At 44.6% G+C, this 22,669-nt stretch overlaps 1 protein-coding gene across 7 annotated transcripts in view; it reads left to right on the top strand.

Moving 5' to 3' along the window:
- The window catches only part of AKAP9 (A-kinase anchoring protein 9), a 221,984-nt gene that overhangs the window by 80,735 nt on the left and 118,580 nt on the right, over positions 1 to 22,669 (top strand). For all 7 annotated transcript variants that reach the window (XM_067562218.1, XM_067562216.1, XM_067562217.1 and 4 more), the window contains 7 exons: positions 2,487 to 2,566; positions 5,607 to 5,745; positions 6,265 to 6,362; positions 7,820 to 7,931; positions 8,410 to 8,608; positions 20,758 to 20,854; positions 21,624 to 21,716. In XM_067562218.1, coding sequence (XP_067418319.1) covers positions 2,487 to 2,566; positions 5,607 to 5,745; positions 6,265 to 6,362; positions 7,820 to 7,931; positions 8,410 to 8,608; positions 20,758 to 20,854; positions 21,624 to 21,716 — 818 coding nt within the window. The remainder of the gene's footprint in view (positions 1 to 2,486; positions 2,567 to 5,606; positions 5,746 to 6,264; positions 6,363 to 7,819; positions 7,932 to 8,409; positions 8,609 to 20,757; positions 20,855 to 21,623; positions 21,717 to 22,669) is intronic.

The following is a 22,669-nucleotide window of genomic DNA, read 5'->3' as shown; positions in this document are numbered from 1 at the left end:
AAAGGGATGTCTGAGGCCTATCCCGGACTTAAGGTGCCTCAACAAATACCTCAGAAGGCTAAAGTTTCGTATGGTTTCCCTAGCCATCGTCATGCCCTCTCTGGATCCAGGCAACTGGTACGCTGCTTTTGATTTAAAGGGCGCTTATTTTCACATTGCTGTCTTCCCTGGCCACAGGAGATTTCTGACATTTATGGTGGGAGATGGCCATTACCAGTTGGCGGTGCTCCCCTTTGGCCTCTCGACTGCGTCAAGGGTCTTCACTAAGTGCATGTCAGTGGTGGCAGCATACCTCCACAGAAAAGGAGTGCAAGTATTCCCTTACCTGAACAATTGGCTCATCAGGGGCAGGTTGAGATCTCAGGTTCAGGCCAGCATCATGGCTACCTGAAGCATTTGCCAGGCACTGGGTCTCCTAATCAACAAGCAAAAATCCACATTTGTTCCTGTCTTTTATCCCAAGCCTCACATCTCCAGTGAAGAGAGGTGTTTGCATTCTCTCGAGGTGCAACAGGCTATGGCGTTTTACATTGACAGAATTAAACCTTTTTGCCAGACCATGCAGCTCTTCCTGGTGGTTGCAGATCAAATGTAGGGGCTACTGGTTTCTTCTCAGCATCTCTCAAAGTGGATTATAGCCTGTATCCAGAACTGCTATGAGCAAGCTGGGGTCACGTCTCCAGTGGCCCTGACAGTACACTCAACGAGAGCGCAGGCATCATCTGTGGCCTTCAGGGCGCACGTCCCTGTATTGGACATCTGCAGGGCAGCTACCTGGTCGTCAATACATACCTTCAGTCCCACTATGCCTTGATGCAGCAAGCTCAGGACGATGCTCACTTCAATAGAGTGGTGCTTCAAGGGTCACATCCATGAACCCCTGCCTGCCTCCGGAGACTGCTGGTGAGTCACCTAAGTTGGGAATGGACACAAGCAAGCACTTGAAGAAGAAAGAACGGTTACTTACCTGTAACTGTTGTTCTTCGCGATGTGTTGCTCATATCCATTCAACAGCCACACTCCTTCCCCTCAGTCAGCATTCCAGCAAGAAGAAACTGAGAGGGAGGGGGAGTTGGCGGCACCTATATACGGGCGCATGTGCACGCCGCTGCAGGGGACTCTAGAGCCGACTGATAAGGGTACCACTAGGGGAAAATGTTTTCTGGCACCAGTTCATGTGGCGCGCACACACACCTAAGTTAGGAATGGACATGAGCAACACATCTCGAAGAACACCAGTTATAGGTAAGTAACCGTTCTTTTTACTAGTTAGTGCAATGTTTTATTTTTGGGACCTTTTGCTTACCCATCTCCAAGGGTCTTTGTCTTGCTCCTAACTGCATGCATTGCAGAAATCTGCAAAGCTGCCACATGGTCTTTGGCTCTCACTTTCTCTAAACACTATGACCTAATACATGCCTCTAGGGCAGACACTGCCTTTGGTGTTGCAGATCTACAAACATACTCAGACTAGGTTCTTCAGCACCCATCTCCTTTAAGGCAATGGCGTACCGTGGGTCTCTAGCGCCCAGGGGCCAAGCCTGCATTTGCTCCCCCTGCAGGGCAGGAGGGGTCCCTGCCTCCCACCAGACGGCACTGGCCCCCAGCTGCCCCGAGGAGGGGGATCTATATCTGTGTGTGGGGGGACATGTTGCTTACCTCCTCCCCCTCCTGCTTGGGAGACTTTCTGCTTCTCCCTTCCCCCCCGCACTTACCTGCCATGTGGTGCCTGCGTCTCATGCTCCTGCCCTGCAGGCCAGCAGCGGCTCGGGAGCGGCTGCCTCACCCCCCTGGGTCATCCCTCAGAGCCCCCTGTACCCACCACCCCCTGCACATCGTGAAGGACCGATCCTGTGCCCCCCTGCAGGCCAGCGCATGGGGGCCTGGTTGTCCACAGCCCCCTCCCCTCAGTACGCCACTGCTTTAAGGAGTACAGCTCAGGAGTCACTTGAAGTGGTGCACCCAGAGGGACATTACTCAAAGAAGGAGAGGATACTTGTACAGTAATCGGAGTCCTTCAAGATTTTTGTCCTGGGGGTGCTAAGCTACCTACCCCCCTTCCCCTCTTTTTCAGAGTCTTGTTACTATTATCTATTTCTAATGGAAATAATCCATTTGTAATAGAGAAGAAACTGAGGGTAGTTCATCTATAACACTGCCCTCAGTAAGGGGCATGAGGATAGCTAGGGCACGTGGGGGGACCAAACAGGAACTGCTCCCAAAAGTTTCCCATCCAGGGCTCATGAGGCACATGCACACCTGAAGTGGACCACCCTAAGGACAAGCCTCTAGTTTACTGTACAAGATAAGTAACATCTCCTTTCCCATTCCCCCAATTTCTGTTTGTCTGTCCATCTGACTTGAGATTGTGAACTCATTAGGGCTGTGCCGCCTTGTCTGTTTGAAAAGAGTCTGATATCTAGTGCGTGCTACAATAAATAAATAAATAATAATATTAATAACTAATATTAATAATCTATTAATAGATGATGAAGGCAAATCTACACTGATGCTCATAGAGAAGCTAAGCAAGGCAGTGTCCGAGGAATGCTTTAGGCTCACGCAGGTAAGACTTTGCCAAAGAAACACGTTTACATGGGAATTTTGAAAATCAGGAACTATTTACATATTGATACATTTATTTCTTCTTCGTTCTTCTCACAACCCTTAACAAACTTTCATCAGAGTTTTTTCCTCTCCCAATAATCCTTCAGTTTGAGACTGAGAAACCAGAACATTTTCCTTCCTTCATGTATTTCCTCAGCTCCTGTATTTTTTCCACACAGTGTTCTGTATCTAGTGCTTCTATAGTCTTGCTGACTTTCTGTAAACTGCTGTAAATGCCCAAAATTAATAGATTCGTAGATTTTAATGCCAGAAGGGACCATTATGATTACTAGTCTTGCTTCCTGCAAAACACAGGCCAAAGTTCTTTATCCAATAGTTTCTGCATCAAGCCCATAACTCCTGTTTAAGTTATAGCACAACTTTTAGTCTTGATTTAAAGATTTCAAGTATTGGAGCATCCACCTGTTCCTTTAGTAAATTGTTCCAATCGTTAACTGTTTTGCCTTTTTCTGCTAGATTAAAGAGTCTTCTATGATCAGAAATTTCTTCCCTGTCTGCCTGTGTCTTAACATTCTATTGGGTAACCTAAATAAACTGAGATTCTTTAGTCTCTCACTGTAAGACATGTTTTACATAATTCAGATCATTCTTGTAGCTCTTTTCTGAAATCTTTCCAATTTTTCAACATCCTTTTTGAAATGTGGACACTAGAACCAGACACAATATTCTAGTACTAGTCTCACTAATGCCATATGCAGAGGTAATACCACCTTCCTTCTCCTTCTTGATACATTGTTTACACAATGTATAAACTGTTTATACATCTAAGGACCGTAGGCCTGGTAGCTAGAGCATTGCACTGGGAGCTTATGTTCAGAAGATTATCAACCATGACCCCTATCTCCTTTACATAGTCACTGTTTTCCAGGATATAGTCCCCCATCAAGTATGACCTATGTTCTTTGTTCCTAAATATATGATCTTGCTTTTGGCCATGTTAAAACATGTTATTCCAATGAGCCCACCTTGCCAAGAAATGCAGGTCAACCTCTGTGACTGACCTATTCCCAGCATTATTTACCGTTCCACCAGTGTTTATGTTGTCTGCAAATGTTATCAGAAATTATGTGTATTTTCTTTCAAATCATATCAAAAGATGTTGAATAGCCTTGGGCTGAGAACAGATCTCTGCAAGACTCCACTAGACCCAAGACCATGATTTCCCCATTTACAGTTGTTTTTCTGTGATTTGTCAGTTAAGCAGTTTTTAATCTATTTAATATAGGCTGAATCAGTTTTGTCACTGCTAATTTTTTTTATCAGAATCTCATGCAGACTAATTCAAATGCCTTCCAGAAGTCTATTTTGTGAACACAGTTATCTTTATCACCAAATTTGTGATATTAAAAACAATTTAAAGATGTACATACATTTAGGCTTGGTCTACACTTACCCCGGCAATTCAGTGGCGGTAGATGGGAGTTACGCAAACTACGCAGAAAACTTGCGTAACTCCCGTCGACTGCTGTGCTTCTCTTCTGCACGCCGTCTTCACTGCACTGTGCTGCCAGGAACCACGTTCCGCTCAGTCGATCCACATAAGTCGATCTGATGGCAGTGACTTTGCCACCGTCGGTATAGACATAGCCTTATCTTCTGCCATCCAAAACTGGCCAATTTACATGAAACTGGCCACGCTAGATATTTACTCGGAATATAAGAAAAAAATCCAAAGCCCTACCTTCTTTACTTCACAAGGCCATATGCTAGTTCCAGCTGAGTAATCACGTATTGCTGTTTCCCTTGTATTCCCCCTCTCCTGACATCTGTCTTCTATCTTGTGACCCCCTCTTTACATAATGTCTAATTTAGTTTACTTCCTCTGGACAGAGATCATGTCTTCTTCCTCTTTTGGGAGTACCTACCAAAATTGGTATATTTGAAATAATAATGTACAGGACGGTCAAGTGATTTATAGTCAAAATAAGAGATAACGACACTTCTTAGTACAAAGAACTCCTCCTTGTATATAGTTAGCAGAGTTACTTCCCTGACTAAAACAAGTTTTTATTGAATTGTATTTGTTACATTAGTCCTAGAGAAAAAATAGAGGGAGAGATTGAACTGGATTCCCTTATGGCTTACACACACCATCAAGGAAACTTTTAACTAAATTCTAGCTGCAGATTCTTTAGTATTAGTGGTGTCAAAGTAAAAATAAATAAATAAATAAACAGCTTCACATTAAGTTTCCAAGTTGAGTTTGTATGGCCAGCAGTTAGAGAAGCTATCCTTCTATTTGTAAGTTGAGCATATTTATTTTAGAAATCACTGAGTCAATAACCAAGGAACCCTATAATGCTATTTGTGTAGTCACTATTTTCAGAGTGTAATTACACTTTCAGATGCTATATGGATAAAACTTCTTTCCTTCAGCCATCTCATTGTTAAAACGCCATGCATCCTGGACAATCTAGCACCAATAAACTTGAGGAATTTTTTTTATTTGTGTTTACATGCATTTCATGCCATCCCCTTTGTTTGTGCCTGTCTGATATATTCTTGAGACTAGATTGGATAATGGCCTCTTCAAAAATCTTAGAAACACTTTTGTGGGATTCTTGCTGATTTTTATAATACAGGATACTTCTTACCAGCAAAGGAGCAGGAAGTTAGAGTGACGGTATGGTGCAATATACAATGACCTGTGATTCACAGCAGAGGTCTAATTCTACGAGACCTAAAAGACTTGACAGTGTTATTTTTGATGCTAAGGCAGTATTTTTTTCTGAACCCCCTTACCGCCACTCCCCACTGTTTTCTTAAATGAAAAATTGTAAGTATTTATCTTCTGAAAACTTTGCAAACAGAGATATACAACTATTTCCACAGAAGTTACTACCCCAAAGATAGTACTTGATTGATGCTATTTTTCTATTATGTTTCCTCTGTCTGTTGTCTTTGATATAGTCATAAATAATCAGTTGTAGTCTGAACCATCTTTATTTCTTTTTTATTTTATTTTTTTTGTCATATAGCTTTTCTATAGTATTCAGAGTGAACAACACTCAACTCCTATCAAAGTTAGTGCTGAAGAACAGGATGTTTTCCATGTTCCTACTGTTGAGAGAAAGGAACCTAACATAGAATTACCAGCGCACAGAATTCAGGCTCAAGGTAACACATATAGTAACTTTTAGATATTGATGACAACCGTTCATTAATATACTGGTATTTATTATTAATAATCTAAAGTCATTATTAATATGTCAGCTCAGCAATTTTTATAGATGCTTTTTATTTCTGCACATGATTCAGTTACTTATTTACATCACCAATTAATCAGCATTCAAGATGCCTCAATACTGTATTTTGAACCACTCCTATTCTGTGAATGCTGCCCTGTACAGTGCTTATTGTAATGGAAGTTTCAGATAGATGGTGAGGAAGTTGATTTTCCTGCACAGGAGAAGCTAAACAATTCTGCCATAAACAAACAAACACATGTATACTAAGTGCATAAAAACTCATTCAGCTCCTCTCCCACTTACAATAATGAATTAGTATAATGTTTATGGTAATAATCCTCTTCAATTAAGAACCTATGAGCAATCTGATTAATTAAAAATTACAATGTGTAATGGTGCAGTAATTGTGAATTTGATGAAAATGTCACCAGCTCTCTTTGTAATTTAGCCTTGCAAGAAAGTATGCAAACTCTTCTGAGCAAGATAATGGAAGAATACAACAGGCTGATGGCACTTCATACACAGTTTATGAGGGACTGTAAAAAGGTAGACTATTTACAATTCCATATAATTATAAAGTGGATATGCGAACCAGGTGCTGGTTGTGGATTCCATTTTTTCCTTGTTTATTAAGTCCTAATCCTGCACACACACCCATATTTAAATTTGTGCACGTAAACTTCACTTGCTCCACTTATTTCATGCATAAAATGAAGCACGTGCAAGTTTTTGCAGAATTGAGGTCCATTTAATGACTGAATATACTTGGGCTTAAGATATACCTGGGCCTGTGACCGGGTCTTTCCACAGGAGGTAGGGGGCTGTGGAATGTGCTGAGCCTGGTCCCCCAGTGCCAGGGCAGGACACAACCTGGGGAGCACAGGTACTTTGTAGCTTTCAAGCCACTCGCTGCTGTTGCCCTGCCTTCAGCCTTCCCTCGGGCCTGGGCTCTACATGTCCCATTGCTTTTGTCCCTGGCTGCAGCCCCACAAACCAGCCTGTGGCCAAGTTTTCCACAAAAATGTTGTCAATAGCTGGCATACCTGTTGCCAGTGTCCAGGCCAATTAACGTTGTAGTAAATTGTATGGTATTGGTTCTGTGTTTCCATGAACAGAAAGTTTTTATTAATAGGGTTGCTGTTAAGCAGAATCTACTGTACTTTGAAGATTATCATTTTTTCAGAGGATTGTTGTTTGGTTTTTACAATTTTGATCATAGGCACAGGTAGTCATATATAAAGTTGAACAATTACATAATGTAAAATTATATGGATAATCTTATTTAAAGAATGACCCATCTAATATCCTGTTTTTTCTTTCTTCTTCATATAACTTAGACTTCAGTGGATAATATGCATATTCATCTAAAATAGGGAAGCACCCAAAGCTTGCATACAGCATGTTGGCTGTGTATTTGGGCTGATCTATTTAGGACACATGTATTATGAAATAAGATCAACCAGCTAAATCTAAAAAGAAATTAAAAGAAAACTAAATGTTTTGAAAATAAGTTTCCTACATTGTTGCCTATGAACAAATTCAGTAGCCATAAATAAAGATTTTTAAATTCTATGAGAGAAAAATTTGAAATTATCTCAAAAAGAGATGTCCTATGTTTTTAAAAATAAGTGTGTAAGAAGAAAAGTGTGTAAAAAATAGTCTGTGGATAATCTGACCAGTAGTAAAGTATTTCTTCTTCCAAGCTAACTTGAATTCTGAACCATAAATGCTAATGTTTTATTGGTAAACAGAGCATGAGCTTTCAATATGAAGTATAAGTTCTCATTCTGGGCTTATTTTAAGTTTTTTTGCATGCACTACTTAGCTTTTATTGTAAAGCAGGAGGGAGAGACATGCAGCATTTATAAAAGTTCAGAAATCCAAAGTTATGAATTCCAATTCATGGTTCTGTTAACAAGATGAGTAAAATAGAAATGTAACTAGCAATACTCCATCTATTACCAGGAGACTAAATGTCATTTTTTTTACCTTACTTTTCCTAGGTTGAAGAGCAACAGGCATCATATGCTGAACTGGAGCATAGAAAAGAAGAGGAAATAAGATGTCTGCAAATGAAAATAGAAGGCTTACAGACCCCTTCACAGGACCTTATTGGTAAATAGATGCATATACAGTTATTTTTAATGTCATCCATAAAGATGAGCAAACTGCTTTAAATCTAAATTGGTTTCTAGTGGATAAAGCAAGGTTAAACACCATGAGTAATGAGGGTGCTGTCATCTGATTTATGTGATTTTTGCTTTTGTAAATTTCTGGAATGTTGTTTAGAAATTCAGCTGATCTACTCTAGGGCTGGGTTCAGTAATATTTTTTGGTTTTCAGCAAGTAAAAATTGTTAATATTATCTCTAATAACAAGAGAGAGAGTTCTTGTGTTGTTTTGCAAGAGGGAGAAGTAAGTAAGTATTCATAGAAAATAGGATTGCTGTATCACAATAAAAATAATTAACTTCATTAACATTTTATGAGTTCTTTGATGTTATTGCTAGTTACTGTTTTACTATATCAGATAGACTTTATATGTGTATTAACATAATTAACTGATTTTCCCCTCTCAAACTACCCATTTGTAGATCTTATGGTTAGAGCATCTCGTTGGGAGGAGATGGAGAACCTTAAAACACAACTTGAAGGACAACATGCTCAAGAAATTGAGCACCTCCGGTCCTATTTCCAGCAGCAGTTGAAAGAAACTGAAGAGAGATACACTACAGAGATTGTTTATTTACAGAATAGACTTCAGCATGTCATTGATTCCCCTGAACATTTCAGGTATCCCATGATCTTTGTCCTCCTTTTCTATAGTGTTTACCATTTTGTACTGAGCACCATATACAAACATGTTTTTAAAAAAGCTAATGCGTGCAAAGCTTTACATTTTAGTAGCGACATCAGAATATGAAAAATTCAGATGTTATGAACATTTTTTACTCAATTTTTAAGAAAATCAAATATTTTACAAAGAAATGGTAAAACCAGTATGAACCAAGTGAGGGAGCAATGTCTGGTAACTCAGAAATTATTGAAACTGAATCCGGTATTTTATCATTTTTTCTTTAATATATCATTGCAAATTGTTGTATGATATACCTTTGCGATATATTTGATAGTTACCTTTGAAAATGTGCACATTTTACTCATTACTTCATGTTTCTCAGTGTATAAATTATTAAATATTTGGGGTATTCAGTACAGTACTTGTTATCCAGTAGCAGAGGGAAGATGTGGAAAATGAAAAGGCACAGCCACTCCCTTTCAATACTGTCCTTCAGAATTTTTACCACCTGCCAGTGTGAACAAAACCATTCCCCATCTCAGTCGGGGGCCATTCAAACTAGACATATCTACTTTGGCAAAGAGAAGAAAGCATTTTTTTCCTTATACTATTCTAGTTTTTGTGTGTCTTTCCTTCCCTTTCTGAAAATACATTTCTATCCTGAAAAGTGACTATGTAAAAATAGTATCTACGTACCCTGTTGATCTGCCCCTTGTGTGTACTCAGTCATATATGCTTACTTTATTGGAAACACTAGACCCTGATCATACATGGATTTACATACAGGCTTAATACTTGCAGGATCAGTACCTTAGTTTTTTACAGCAGCCTGTTACTGTCTGCTTTGTAGAACAAACACAGTGCCTTCTGATTCTATCTTCGAGTGATCGCTCATATGCATTCCAATTAGGGTGTGTGCGCGCCCCATGCACAGATTCCTGGAACCTTTTCCTTAGCACACCCGCAGGGCCGGATACGGCGCCCCCTGGAGTGCCGCGCTCATATCGCGGTATATAGGGCACCGCCGGCCCCGCGGGTCCCCAGTTCCTTCTTTCCGCCTCTGACGGTTGCTGGAACTTCTGCCCCTTGCTATTGCAAGCTATCGTTCTTGGTCGAAACCATTACCATTACTATTAATTTAGTTTTCTTTTTGTTATTCAAAAGAGAGTCAATTGGTGACTGTGTTACTTGTTAACTGCCCTTAAGGGCTCCTGCGGAGTCATGCCTGGCTCCACAGGCTTCAAGAGTTGTACTAATTGCTCTAAGCAATTTCCAGTGAGTGACCCTCACGATCGCTGCCTTCGTTGCCTCGGGGAGCAGCACCGGAAAGACAAGTGCCGAATCTGTAAGTCATTCAAGCCTCGCACCCAAAAAGAACGGGACGCGAGACTCAAGGCTTTACTTATGGAGTCCGCGCTGCGACCGGCCTCCGAGCCGTCGAGGTCCCCGGCACCGAGCGTCTCTTCGGTGCAGAGTGCTCCTCCGGCACCAGCAGCGGCACCGAAATCCTCGGTGCCGAATAAGAAGAAGAAGCAGTCGGAGATCCCTTCGACGGACTCCTCCCTGCGACCACCTAAGCAGGGAGCTGTCCAGGAGACACCCCAGCCACATGCCGTGGAGGCTCCTCCGGCACCGGTGTCTCCTCGTAGGGAGCCTCACCCGACTCACGTGAGTGGGGGAGCGGCTCTACAAGGGCCGTCGACGCCAGAGGCGTTCGCCGTGGCAAGGGCCCTCATGGCCTTGCCTACGCCTCCGTCCCCCCCTCGGCCGAGGGACAAGGGACCTGCGTCTTGGGGCAAACCCGCGCTGGGTGGTCCCGGTGGGTGGAGGAAACACCGCTCACGATCCTCGCCCAGACGGTCAAGGAGGGTGGAGAGTCGCTCCCCTCCGAGCTCCGACTCTCAGTCGTCGAGCGCCTCGGCACCACGGCACCGGGGGCGGTCAAGAGGCCCCAAGAACCGACGCAGAAGCTCCAGCGCCGGTTCCGGCACCGATCGCAGCTCGGGCTCGAGCACCCCGGTGCGGGAAACATATCGACACCGCACTGGCTCACCTACTGGCAGCCCCAGTCACCATCATAAGCTGACGGCACCGGTCCAGAAGGTTCTGCCGAGCACCCTTGCTACGGCACCGGACGCGGAGTTGTCAGCATCGGCACCACCTCCATCTCTTACGGCACCGGCCGCCTCCCTGTCGGGAAGAGCACCGACGCCTCTAGTGCCCCTAAGCGCTCCGGCATCGCTGTACCCAATACCGCTATACCCCATGTCGTTGGTACCGATGTCAACCGCACCAACGCACTCGGTGATGACGACCTCGGTACCATCATTACAGGCCCCGATGACTGTGGTACCGACGCACTCGGCACCGGTGGGACCGGCACCGGTGGGACCGGCACCGACCCTGACGACACCGGCACCGACCCTCTTGGCACCGATGATACCGGCACCGTTCCCCTCGGCACCGATGATACGGGCACCGTTTCCCTCGGCTCCGATGATACCGGCGTACTCTACGCTCGATCCTGGCACGGTACCGACCAGCGCAGCGACGGCGGGGAAGCCGCGTTCCCGCTCAGAGTCCCCGGCGCCTAGCCGCAGACATCGCCGTTCACACTCCAGAGGTGGCAAGCGGCGTTACAAGAGGCCGTGCCATAGACGTAGAAGATCCAGCTCCTCTAGTTGGTCTTCTTCTAGACGGCGCCACAGGCGTAGACACGTCTCGACCTCTTCTTCCTCACGAAGCCGCTCCCCGCCTAAGGCCCATAAGAGGCGCTCAGCGGGCTCTGGCCACCGTGATAGACATGGGGAGGTCTGTCAGTACCCAATTCCGGGCATGGGGCTCCCATCCAACCCAAGGGGTGGAGTCGCTCCATTCGGGGGTGGTTCAGCCTCCACCACCCCCAATTCAACCAGCTCCGCACGTACCCTCAGAAGCGGAGTCTGACCCTGAGGAGGGCCCCTCTACAGGGCCTACTCCCTTATCCTCCTCGTCGTCCCCTGATGAAGGGACCTCAAGGGATCATAAGTCGCCCCTTTTTGATTTTCGGGCACATCAAGACCTCCTTAAGAGGGTAGCCAATAATCTGGGTCTAACCCTTAAGGAAATGTCCGAGGAGGATGACCCCCTCTTTGGGCCTTCAGGGTCATCTGGGCCTTCTCGAGTGGCCCTTCCAGTTCATGACAGAGTCATGAAAATAGTTAGGGCATTTTGGCAGACGCCTTCTTCCGTTCCCCCTACATCTAAGGGAACAGAGAGAAAATACTATGTTCCCAAGGAAAACTTTGAGTTCCTTTATAATCACCCTGCCCCAGGAACTCTAGTAGTCGACGCGGCCAACCAAAGGGACCTCCAAGGGGGTCAGGGAAGTACTCCCAAGGACAAGGAGGGGAAAAAATTAGACCTCTTTGGCCGCAGGGTTTATTCTACTGCCGCCTTACAATTGAGGGTAGCCAACCACCAGGCGCTTCTGGGTAAATACAACCAGAATTTGTGGGCCTCCCTGCACCGCTTAGTTGCAGCGCTTCCCCCGGATCAAGCTGCAGACCTCGCCACTGTGGCTCAGGAGGGAGAGGTTGTGGCCCGAGCAGCTTTACAGTCGGCTAGTGATGCTGCAGACACCGCAGGCAGGGCGATGGCTTCGGCCATCGTTATGTGCCGCTGCTCTTGGTTGCAGGCTTCTGGGCTCTCTACTGAGGTCCAGCAAGCGATTCAGGACCTGCCATTTGAAGGGTCAGGCCTCTTTTCAGAGAGGACTGATGATAAGTTGCATTCCCTAAAAGATTCCAGGGCCACACTTAGGTCACTGGGACTCTACACCCCTCAGACATCAGGACGTCAGTCTCGTATTCAACCTCAACGCCGCCCGCCCCTCCCACCCAGGCCACCTCCTAGGGCCACCCAGCCAAGGAGGGGTCAGGAACGGTTTAGAAGGCCCAATCGCCGGGACTGGCGGGGCTCTTCGGCACGGGCACAGCAGGGTGGCAAGCCTGGATCCGGAAACGGTAATAAACGCTTTTGACAGCGGTGTTGAGGTTGGCACTCTTCCTTTTACCCTGGAAGTTAGCCGGCCCTTTGAAAACAGGCTTCGGCCATACTATCACACCTGGGAGACAATTACTACGGACCGATGGGTTCTGGAGGTGGTCCTTAACGGATATGCCCTTCAACTCATGGCCTTTCCCCCAAATTCTCCTCCTGCCCCATCCCCCTTAGGGGTCCCAGCTCACGAGCACCTGCTCGTGCAAGAGGTTCACTCCCTTTTGCATCTAGGCGCTATAGAGGAGGTTCCGCGAGGAGAAAGGGGAAGGGGTTTTTACTCCAGGTATTTCCTGATCCCCAAGGCCAAGGGAGGTCTGAGACCTATACTGGACCTCTGTCGCCTGAATAGGTTTATTAGACGAATTAAATTTCGTATGGTCTCCTTGGCTTCTATAATCCCCGCCTTAGATCCTGGAAATTGGTACGCTGCCCTGGATTTGAAGGACGCGTACTTTCACATATCCATCCTTTCAGGACACAGGAAGTTCCTGAGATTCAGGATCAGGGGAGATCATTATCAATTTACGGCTCTCCCATTTGGCCTCTCTTCGGCTCCTAGGGTTTTTACCAAATGTATGGCGGTGGTGGCTGCCCACCTCCGCCGCAATGGGGTACAAATTTTCCCCTATCTGGACGACTGGCTCATCAAGGGCAGGTCCAGAATCCATGTCCAGAACAGCCTTGAGCTGACTTGCGCCACATGCACCAAACTGGGGTTGCTCATTAATGAGCAGAAGTCCACTCTTACCCCAGTGCAGCGCATAGATTTCATAGGAACCACCCTAGACGCTAAACGCGCAAGAGCCTTCCTTCCACAGCCCCGATTCCAGGCGATGGGTTCCATTATTGCGGACCTTTGTAGGTCTCCCACGACGACAGCCAGTCATTGCCTACAGCTGTTGGGGCATATGGCAGCTTCCACGTACGTGGTTAAGCTGGCTCGTCTCAAGTTAAGACCTATGCAGGCTTGGTTGGCTTCGGTCTATGCCCCTTCTAGACATTTACTGACCAAGGTGGTCACGGTTCCCCCACAGGTGCTGTCCTCCCTCGAATGGTGGAGGACTCCGAGGGAGGTGCTCAAGGGAGTCCTGTTCACAGACCTGACTCTGTCAGTGGTTCTTATCACAGACGCCTCGGATGTGGGATGGGGAGCCCACATCAGCAGAGACCTAGGTACCCAGGGGTTGTGGTCTCCAGCGGAGAGAGCCCTGCATATCAACGTTCGAGAGCTCAGAGCGGTCAGGCTGGCCTGCAAGACTTTCCTCAGATTCCTGAAGGGCAAGGTGGTGCAGGTCCTCACAGTCAACACCGCAGCCATGTTCTACATGAACAGGCAGGGGGGAGCGCGCTCCTCGGCCCTGTGCCAGGAGGCTACGCGCTTATGGGACTTTGCAGTGAGACACGACTTTCATCTAGTCGCCTCTCACCTCCCTGGGAGCAGGAACGACGAGGCAGATCGCCTCAGCAGATCGTTCTCACCCCGACACGAATGGTCATTGCATCCGGAGGTAGCGGATTCAATTTTTCCGAGAGTGGGGCACTCCCCAACTGGACCTGTTCGCGTCATCTTCGAACAGGAAATGCCCGAGATACTGCTCGCTTCGAGGTCGCGAGCCGGGCCCCTTGTCCGACGCTTTCCTAATACAATGGGTGGGGGGTCTGATATATGCATTTCCCCCCATTCCGCTCCTCCCTCAAGTCCTACTCAAAATCAAGAGGGACAGAGCGAATATCATACTGATTGCCCCAGCGTGGCCGAGGCAGTACTGGTACAGTACACTGATCGACCTCTCCATCGCTACTCCGATCACGCTCCCCAGGCGATACGACCTGCTCTCCCAGGACCAGGGGCGCTTGTTGCACCCGGACCTGGACCCCCTCCACCTGATGGCCTGGAGACTCTCTGGCTGACGGAGGGAGAAAGAGCCTGCTCCCTGCAGGTCCAACACATTCTGCTGGGTAGCAGGAAACCGTCCACGCAGTCTACATACCGGGCAAAGTGGAGGCGCTTTATTGGTTGGGCAGAGGACAAGGGTTTCTCCCCAGATAGCTCGCCCATACAGGTGGTCCTGGAATATCTTCTACACCTTAAAACTCAGGGCCTAGCCCTGGCCTCCCTCAAGGTTCACCTGGCGGCCATCTCGGCCTTCCATCGGCCGATGGAGGGGTGTTCCCTTTTTTCCCACCCCATGTCCGTCAGATTCCTTAAAGGGATTGAAAGGGTGTTTCCACAGGTTCGAGACCCCATCCCTCCCTGGGATTTAAACCTGGTCCTTTCCATGTTAACAGGACCCCCCTTTGAGCCCATGGCCACATGCTCCCTATTGGTCCTTTCTTGGAAGGTATCCTTCCTGGTGGCCATTACTTCGGCCAGAAGGGTCTCCGAAATAAGGGCATTGACATCGGAGCCCCCGTACACTGTCTTCTATAAAGATAAGGTCAGACTAAGACCCCACCCGGCATTCCTGCCCAAGGTAGTGTCCCAATTCCACTATAATCAGGACATCTTCCTCCCTGTGTTTTTCCCTAAACCACATGGGTCAGCGAATGAGCGCAGGTGGCACTCTCTGGATGTCAGACGGGCCCTGGCACACTACTTGGAGAGAACCAGGCCCTTCCGAAAATCCACACAATTATTTGTAGCGGTAGCAGACCGTATGAAAGGCTCTCCCGTCTCCACCCAGAGAATCTCATCATGGATTGTAGCCTGTATTAAGACATGCTACGAATGGGCAGGAATGCCCCTGCCCGGCCCTGTGAAGGCGCATTCGACCAGAGCCCAAGCCTCTTCTGCAGCCTTCCTAGAGAGTGTACCTCTGCAAGACATCTGCAGAGCAGTGACCTGGTCGTCGGTACATACCTTTACGACCCACTACGCCATTGTCGAACAGGCAAGGGGGGATGCAGCAGTAGGCAGAGCCGTGCTGAATAGAGCTGCTCGCCAGTGACTCCTCCCCGCCGCCGAGAGTATGGCTACTTAATCACCTAATTGGAATGCATATGAGCAATCACTCGAAGATAGAAAACAGGGTTACTTACCAGTAACTGTTGTTCTTCGAGATGTGTTGCTCATATCCATTCCAAACCCACCCTCCGTCCCCGCTGCCGGAGTTGGCAGAAAGAAGGGACTGGGGACCCACGGGGCCGGCGGTGCCCTATACCGCGATATGAGCGCGGCACTCCAGGGGGCACCGTACCCGGCCCTGTGGGTGTGCTAAGGAAAAGGTTCCGGGAATCTGTGCAAGGGGCGCGCACACACCCTAATTGGAATGGATATGAGCAACACATCTCGAAGAACAACAGTTACTGGTAAGTAACCCTGTTATACTCATACAGCTAGGCATGAACTCCCAGTGAGCATCTGAAACTTAGTGAAGCCTCCTATTCTGGTCAATTTTCAGCACTCTAAAAATGGTAAATACAAAGTATTTTCAATGTGGATTTTATGAAAATCTATAGATTGCAATATCTGTATTGGCCAGGACAAGTTATAAGCCTTTATTTTTAGTTTCCTGATGCTTTTTAGTTTGTGTCACCACTTGATCCTTTTTAAGGCATCTTTTTGTGTACTTGCTAGTCTTCTGGTTTCATTCAAGTTAACTCCTTGTGCAGTTAAAATATTCAGCAATAAGTTAATATGCCTTCTTTTTAAAATAAACATTTCAAATGATGAACTATCCTGTTCATTGACCCCTGTATTCTTGAGCCATATGCAAGTTAGAAGAAAACCAAAGGTTTTCACATAAACCTAAAATTTAATGGGGGAAACCTTTGCTTGGGTATAACTAGGGCCCTACCAAATTCACAGCCATAAAGAAGGCATCATAGACTGTGAAATCTGATCTCCCCAGTGAAATCTAACTATTGTAGGGGAGGTGCAGGGCTCAGGGCACCCTAGCCAGAGGCTCCTACTGTGGGTGAGGCTCCAGCTGTTAGTCCCAGCCCAGGCTGGGGAGAGATGGGACTTCCTTTTCCCCTGCAGGGGTCATTCCCAGAGCCGGGTCAGATAATAGAATCATAGAGTTGGAAGGAACCTCAGGAGGTCATCTAGTCCAACCCCCCCTGCTCAAAGCAGGACTAACCTCAGCTAAATAATCCCAGCGAGGGTTTTGTCAAGCCACAGCTTAAAAACCTCTAACCTCCCTAGGTAACTCATTCCAGTGCTTCACCACCCTCCTAGTGAAAATCCTTTTCCTAATGTCCAACCTAGATCTCCCCCACTGCAATTTGAGACTGTTGCTCCTTGTTCTGTCATCTGCCACCACTGAGAACAGCCTACCTCCATCCTCCCTGGAACCCCCTTTCAGGTAGTTAAAGGCTGCTATCAAATCCCCCCTCATTCTTCTCTTCTGCAGACTAAACAAGCCTAGTTCCCTCAACCTCTCCTCATAAGTCTTGTGCTCCAGCCCCCTAATCATTTTTGTTGCCCTCTGCTGGACTCTCTCCAACTTGTCCACATCCTTTTTGTAGTGGGGGGCCCAAAACTGGACACAATACTCCAAATGCGGCCTCACCAATGCTGAACAGAGAGGAATAATCACTTCTTGGCAACCAGAGCACACTGCTGACTCATATCCAGCTTCTTATCCACTGTTACCCCCAGGTCCTTTTCTGCAGAACTGCTGCCTAGCTCATCGGTCCCGAATCTGTAGCTGTACCTGGGATTCTTCTGTCCTAAGTGTAGGACTCTGCACTTGTCCTTGTTGAACCTCATCAGATTTCTTTTGGCTCAATCCTCCAGTTTGTTTAGGTCCTTCTGTATCCTATCCCTACTTTCCAGGGTATCTACCACTCCCCCTAGCTTAGTGTCATCTGCAAACTTGTTGAGGGTGCAATCTACCCCATCCTCCAGATCATTAATGAAGATGTTGAACAAAACCAGCCCCAGCACCGACCCCTGGGGCACTCCGCTTGTGACCGGCTGCCAGCTAGACATGGAGCCATTGATCACTACTCGTTTAGCCCTACGCTTTAGCCAGTTCTCTATCCATTCCACCTACAGGAATCTCCCCCAACTGCAGGAAGCTTCATGGCTGCTGGCTGGGACATCCCCCAAACTGGGCAGGAGGCTGCGGCTCCAGCTGTCACTCATCCCTCCTCCTCCCCGCATGGAGAGGCTGTGGCTGGAACTGTCACCCCCCTGTGCAGAGAGACTATAGCTTGAGCAGTCAGCCTTTCCCCCCCACACTGAGAGGCTGCGGCTCCAGCTGTTAGACCCTGACCCGGGCAGGAGGCTGCCAGGAAAACCCAGACATATGGTAACCCACTCTCCATATACCCTGCGACCCTCACTTCTGCGCTGCTGCTGGCGGTGGTGCTGGCTTTAGAGCTTGGTGCCAAGCCAGCAGCCACTGCTTTCCGGCTGCTCAACTCTGAAGGTAGTGCCCATACCAGCAGCAGTGCAGAAGAAATGCTGGCAATCCCACGACCTCTCTACAGTAGCCTTGCGACACCCTCATCCCCCTCACAACACCCTTTTGGGTCAAGGTCCTCATGGTTACAACACTGTGAAATTTCAGATGTAAACATATGAAACTGTGAAACTGACTATTTTAAAAATCCTATGACCATGAAATTGACCAAAATGGACCATGAATTTGGTAGGGCTCTAGGTATAACTTAGTCTTCTGGGAACCACGTGTGGAGTTCCACCTCCTTATAGGTCTCACCTATGATTACCGGTAGCTACTTCTTTTGTTTTCTGGGGGGGACTTTTTCCCCTTCCTTATTTTGTTACTCCACTTGTAATCTGTGTAAGAGCTAAGCAGAGAATTAACTTCTTCCTTACTGGGAGTCAGGTAGGATCTTTCCACTAGGTTACATATCCTGTCACAGCTTGGTAAATTAATGAAACAAGCTGTGTAACACTATTTAAAAAAATGAGAGTAATTTCTTTAATATTTATTTATTGCTAAATGCAGTGAATTCTAAGATTGAGGAACACCATACATTATAGTATAGGACCTGTTCATTACCTGACTACTTTATAAAGAAATGAGAATAAAATTTTGAATGAGTTCTAGAAATAACCAATAACTTTTTGTAGCTAAAATAATGAATTGTTGCTACTTTCAGAAAGTTATCAGGCATTTTGGATTCCTTGCTGTTTCAAAGTTATCTTACTGAAGACTTGGTTTTACATAGAATATGCTGTTGAGGGAAAGTGAGCTTGAAAATTTGTATAAATCTTAAATGTGACAAAAAGTCATAAGCCTAGCAGTGAAAGAAGCTTAATATCTTATTTCATTCACTCTGCACATTGAAGTCTTCTCTAGCAAGGCACTTCTTTGTCTTATGATTGCGGAACATGAATATTAGAGGAAGGATTAAAATAGTTTACTACTGTGAAAGCCACAAATCTTAATATTTTTCTAGTCTTTTTCCCACTTGGGCCTTTTGTAACAGCTTCCTTGTATCAACTTGCTGTCAACAACAGGAGATTTAACATAACACTGTTAGAATATATAGAGCTATTTAAGGTACCTAGCATTGTGATATTTAAGTGTAGAAAGAAAAGTAAGAGATTTACCACCTGCCTTACTCATTCAGATGCTTGACTTGTCTGTTACAAGGCCACTCATATACAAGCAGGTCTTGCATCTGACTAAGGTGTAATAGTTAAAGGGGCAACAAAATAATTGTGACCAGTTTTCTAGTTGATGTGTGGCCCCATCTGGTTTCTCTGGCATCTCAGCACCTCCTCTTCTTTAGCCTGCACCCTTCTAGTCAAACCATGACCATTAGCTTCCCCTTAATTTTATGTTGTTCGTGAGCACACAGTAGCAGCCACGGGAGCTTGGCAAAGGCTGCTACTCTCAATGGGACTTTAAAAGGCAATCTGCCTGTGAGTTTGGGGAGTCTGTATAACTGAAGGTAGGGAGTGTGCATATTGAAAGAAGGGACATGTAGCTGAGAAATGGAAGAATATTCTGTGGAGTGAGTGTTGTAAAGTGAGTGGGAGTGGGCAGGGGATGATATGGGGTAGGATGATGTACAGTGAATGAAGCGAGGGACTGCACACTGAACAAAGTGGATAAAAATATTAAATAGTCGCTTCGTTCATTGTACTCTATCCATCTTGTTCCCTGAATTACTAAGAGGTCCCATGGAAAAAATTGTATGTGATCATGTAATTAAAGACTGTATCATAATCCACATGTATGGGGGTCAGAGCTAAAGCAGACTTTTTTCGTTCTTTATTTTGAAACCTTAACGTTTTCTTGTTAGTGGATGGAATATTTTATTCTTTTGAATATATACACAGTGGTCACACTTTAAAAAGTGTCTTCTGTTTTGAAAGATTCTATTAGTTAATGAAAACTTCCTTATACCTGCAATGGCGAATGCAATGGTAGAACTGATAATATCTCTCAAACCCATAGAAACTTTTGAAGTGTGACTACTGCATGTATATTGTAGAACTTTATGACTTGCTTTCCCTGGCCACTGAGTAGGGATAGATAGAAAACACAGGATGGAGGTGGGAATGACTTAGGCTTGCCTAGAGTAGCAAAATGTTTAGAGATGCATCTAGTCCTATTTCACCCAACTTTGTTACTGATTTTGAGTAGAATTTTTTAAAATGCCTACGTGGCTTAAGAGCGTAAGAACCACTGAGATCAGTAGGACTTGTGCTCTTAAGTCACTCAGGCTCTTTTGAAAATTCCAAGCTCTATGTTTAAGTTTAAATTGTCAAATTGTGCAGTAACTAACATACATAACTACAAGTTTATATTTTCATTACCTTTACCCCCCATCTTCCCTTTGCTTTTCTTATTTGTCATATTCTCTTATTTATAGTTTCAAATTAGACTGTAAACTCTTTGGGCAGAGGTTATGTGTAGCTTTGTGTTTACACAGCATTTTTCTCAATGGGACTGATACTGACTGGGGCATTTGAGCATTACTGCAGTACAAATAATGCATCAATTTGCATTCTCTTTTTAAAGAGTATGACAGATTTTGTGTCTTGTAAAACATGTGTCCTCTGTCACTAGTTTAGTTTTTTCTTTTATAATTAGCTAGAGGGATTGGGAAACTGGAATGAATATCTTGTAATATTAATCTTTTTTCCCATCTTTTTTTTTTTTTTTTTACATTTTAGTATATCTGCCAAGTCACAGAGCAACTCTGAAGAGGTCATGCAGAAAATGAAACAAACTGAAAGTCTTCATCAACAAAGTACGGATAGGGCAATAGAGGTACTGTATAATTTAATTTGCCTATGAACAATATTATGTGATTTCAGCATAATTTAAGGACTTTGCGATATAAATATGTACATTTCAACAAGACATCATTGAAATATGGGAATGTTGGTTTGGAGTAATAAACAAATAATGATGATCTCAATAGTTAAATCATATGCTTGTAAGTGAAACATAAGCATGAGTTCAGTTCATGCTCAAGAAACAAAAGAAAATCTGATTTAAGTTTTTACAAAACATATCAAAGCAAACGTGTGTATCGGAAAAATTAGGATGCGCAATAATCTTAACTTTCATTTTAAAAAAATGTTTCTAGCCCCCCTGGTAGCAGAAGAGTGTTTTGTAAATGTAATTCTTAAAGACTCAAAAACCAGAAGGCAAAACTTTTAAGTCACTCTTAATATTTGTTGAGACCAGACTCATGATTTTTGAACTTTTGGGATAGGCAGTACTGTATTTCAGATTTGTTTGTAAGGCTCTGTGACATAGTCATGTTCCTTCTGGCCTTATCCTGGCTAGAGCACTGAACCACCACTTCATCTATTGCAATCTTAGCTTTTGTATCTGATTTTGGAGCCTCAGTGAGGGAAAATTGCCTTTCCCAACTCTTTTTCTTCATGGACCAAGATTACTTAAACTAATTTACAGGTAATCTTAAGAAAAAGATGGTTTAGAAAATTCAGTATCCTGGCTGAAACTTGTAGAATTGAGAAAGTAAAAGCAAAAAAGCATGATTTAATATTTCACACTTGTTTTTTTACAGTTTTGTAGTGAAATAGAATCAAAAGGTGATATGGACGTTATTCAACAATTGGAAAAACAGTACCAAGAAAGATTAGAAGAAGAAATAGCTAAGGTATAATTTTACAGTAACAATTTTTTAAACATGCATAATGTGGTTTTATTTATGGTTTGTTACTGTTTAGAAAACTATGGAACAAGTATACTGTTATATTTACATAGGAGAAACTATTTTGTTCTGATTCTGAACATGGAAGAACCTTTCAAAGCCTCTAGAGAATGCCGTGCTTTTGATACAAGCTTTATGTGATAAGTAGGTCTGTAGTAATCCGGCTTTATTTTTCTTTTCTCACTCATTCCTTTAGCATACACTAGTTAATCCTTCTATTTTCTTAACCAATACCCATCTTTCAAGGGGTCTTTCCCCTAAAATCCTCTGTATAAACCTCTCAAAATTTTCTCTGTCTAGGAAAAGAACCATTTAGTTTAATCCAATTTTTTTTTTACAAGATATCTGATTACAGTTGACTGGAGACTTGGGCTGCTTACCTGGTTTGTTCCATTTTTATTATTTTTATAAAAGGAGAAGAGAACTGATTTGCTTTTCTTTATATCTTTTATATCTGTACAAAATAAATACATTTTCTCTTTGTGGACCAATTGACTGTATTGTCATTAGAGAGATAAAAGATATTACCTCACCCATCTTATTGGACCAACTTCTGTTGGTAAGAGAGACAAGCTTTCGAGCCACATAGAGCTCTTCTTCAGGTCTCGGAGAGGTACTGTAAGCATCACAGCTAAATGCAAGGTGGACCAGATGGTTTAGCATAAGTAGTTAGTACATATTCTAAGTCTAAGGGACCATTCAAGGTGCAGTGGCCCATTAACACCTCTGCAGTTTTAGGACAAAAAGAGGGTGTTAGCAGGTTACAGATTGTCGTAATAAACCATAAATCCAGTGTCTCTGTTCAGTTCCTGATTTTTTTATGTGTAGCAGTGTTATGAATTTAAGCTTCTTGGCTCATCTTTTCAAAGCGTTGTGCAAGTTTCCTTTGAGGATGAGGA

This window comes from Emydura macquarii, unplaced genomic scaffold (genome assembly GCF_026122565.2).
Source record: "Emydura macquarii macquarii isolate MOO-44397 ecotype Brisbane River unplaced genomic scaffold, CSIRO-AGI_Emac_v2 contig_2422, whole genome shotgun sequence".
NCBI lineage: Eukaryota > Metazoa > Chordata > Testudines > Chelidae > Emydura > Emydura macquarii.
This window is presented reverse-complemented; position numbering and strand designations above follow the sequence as displayed.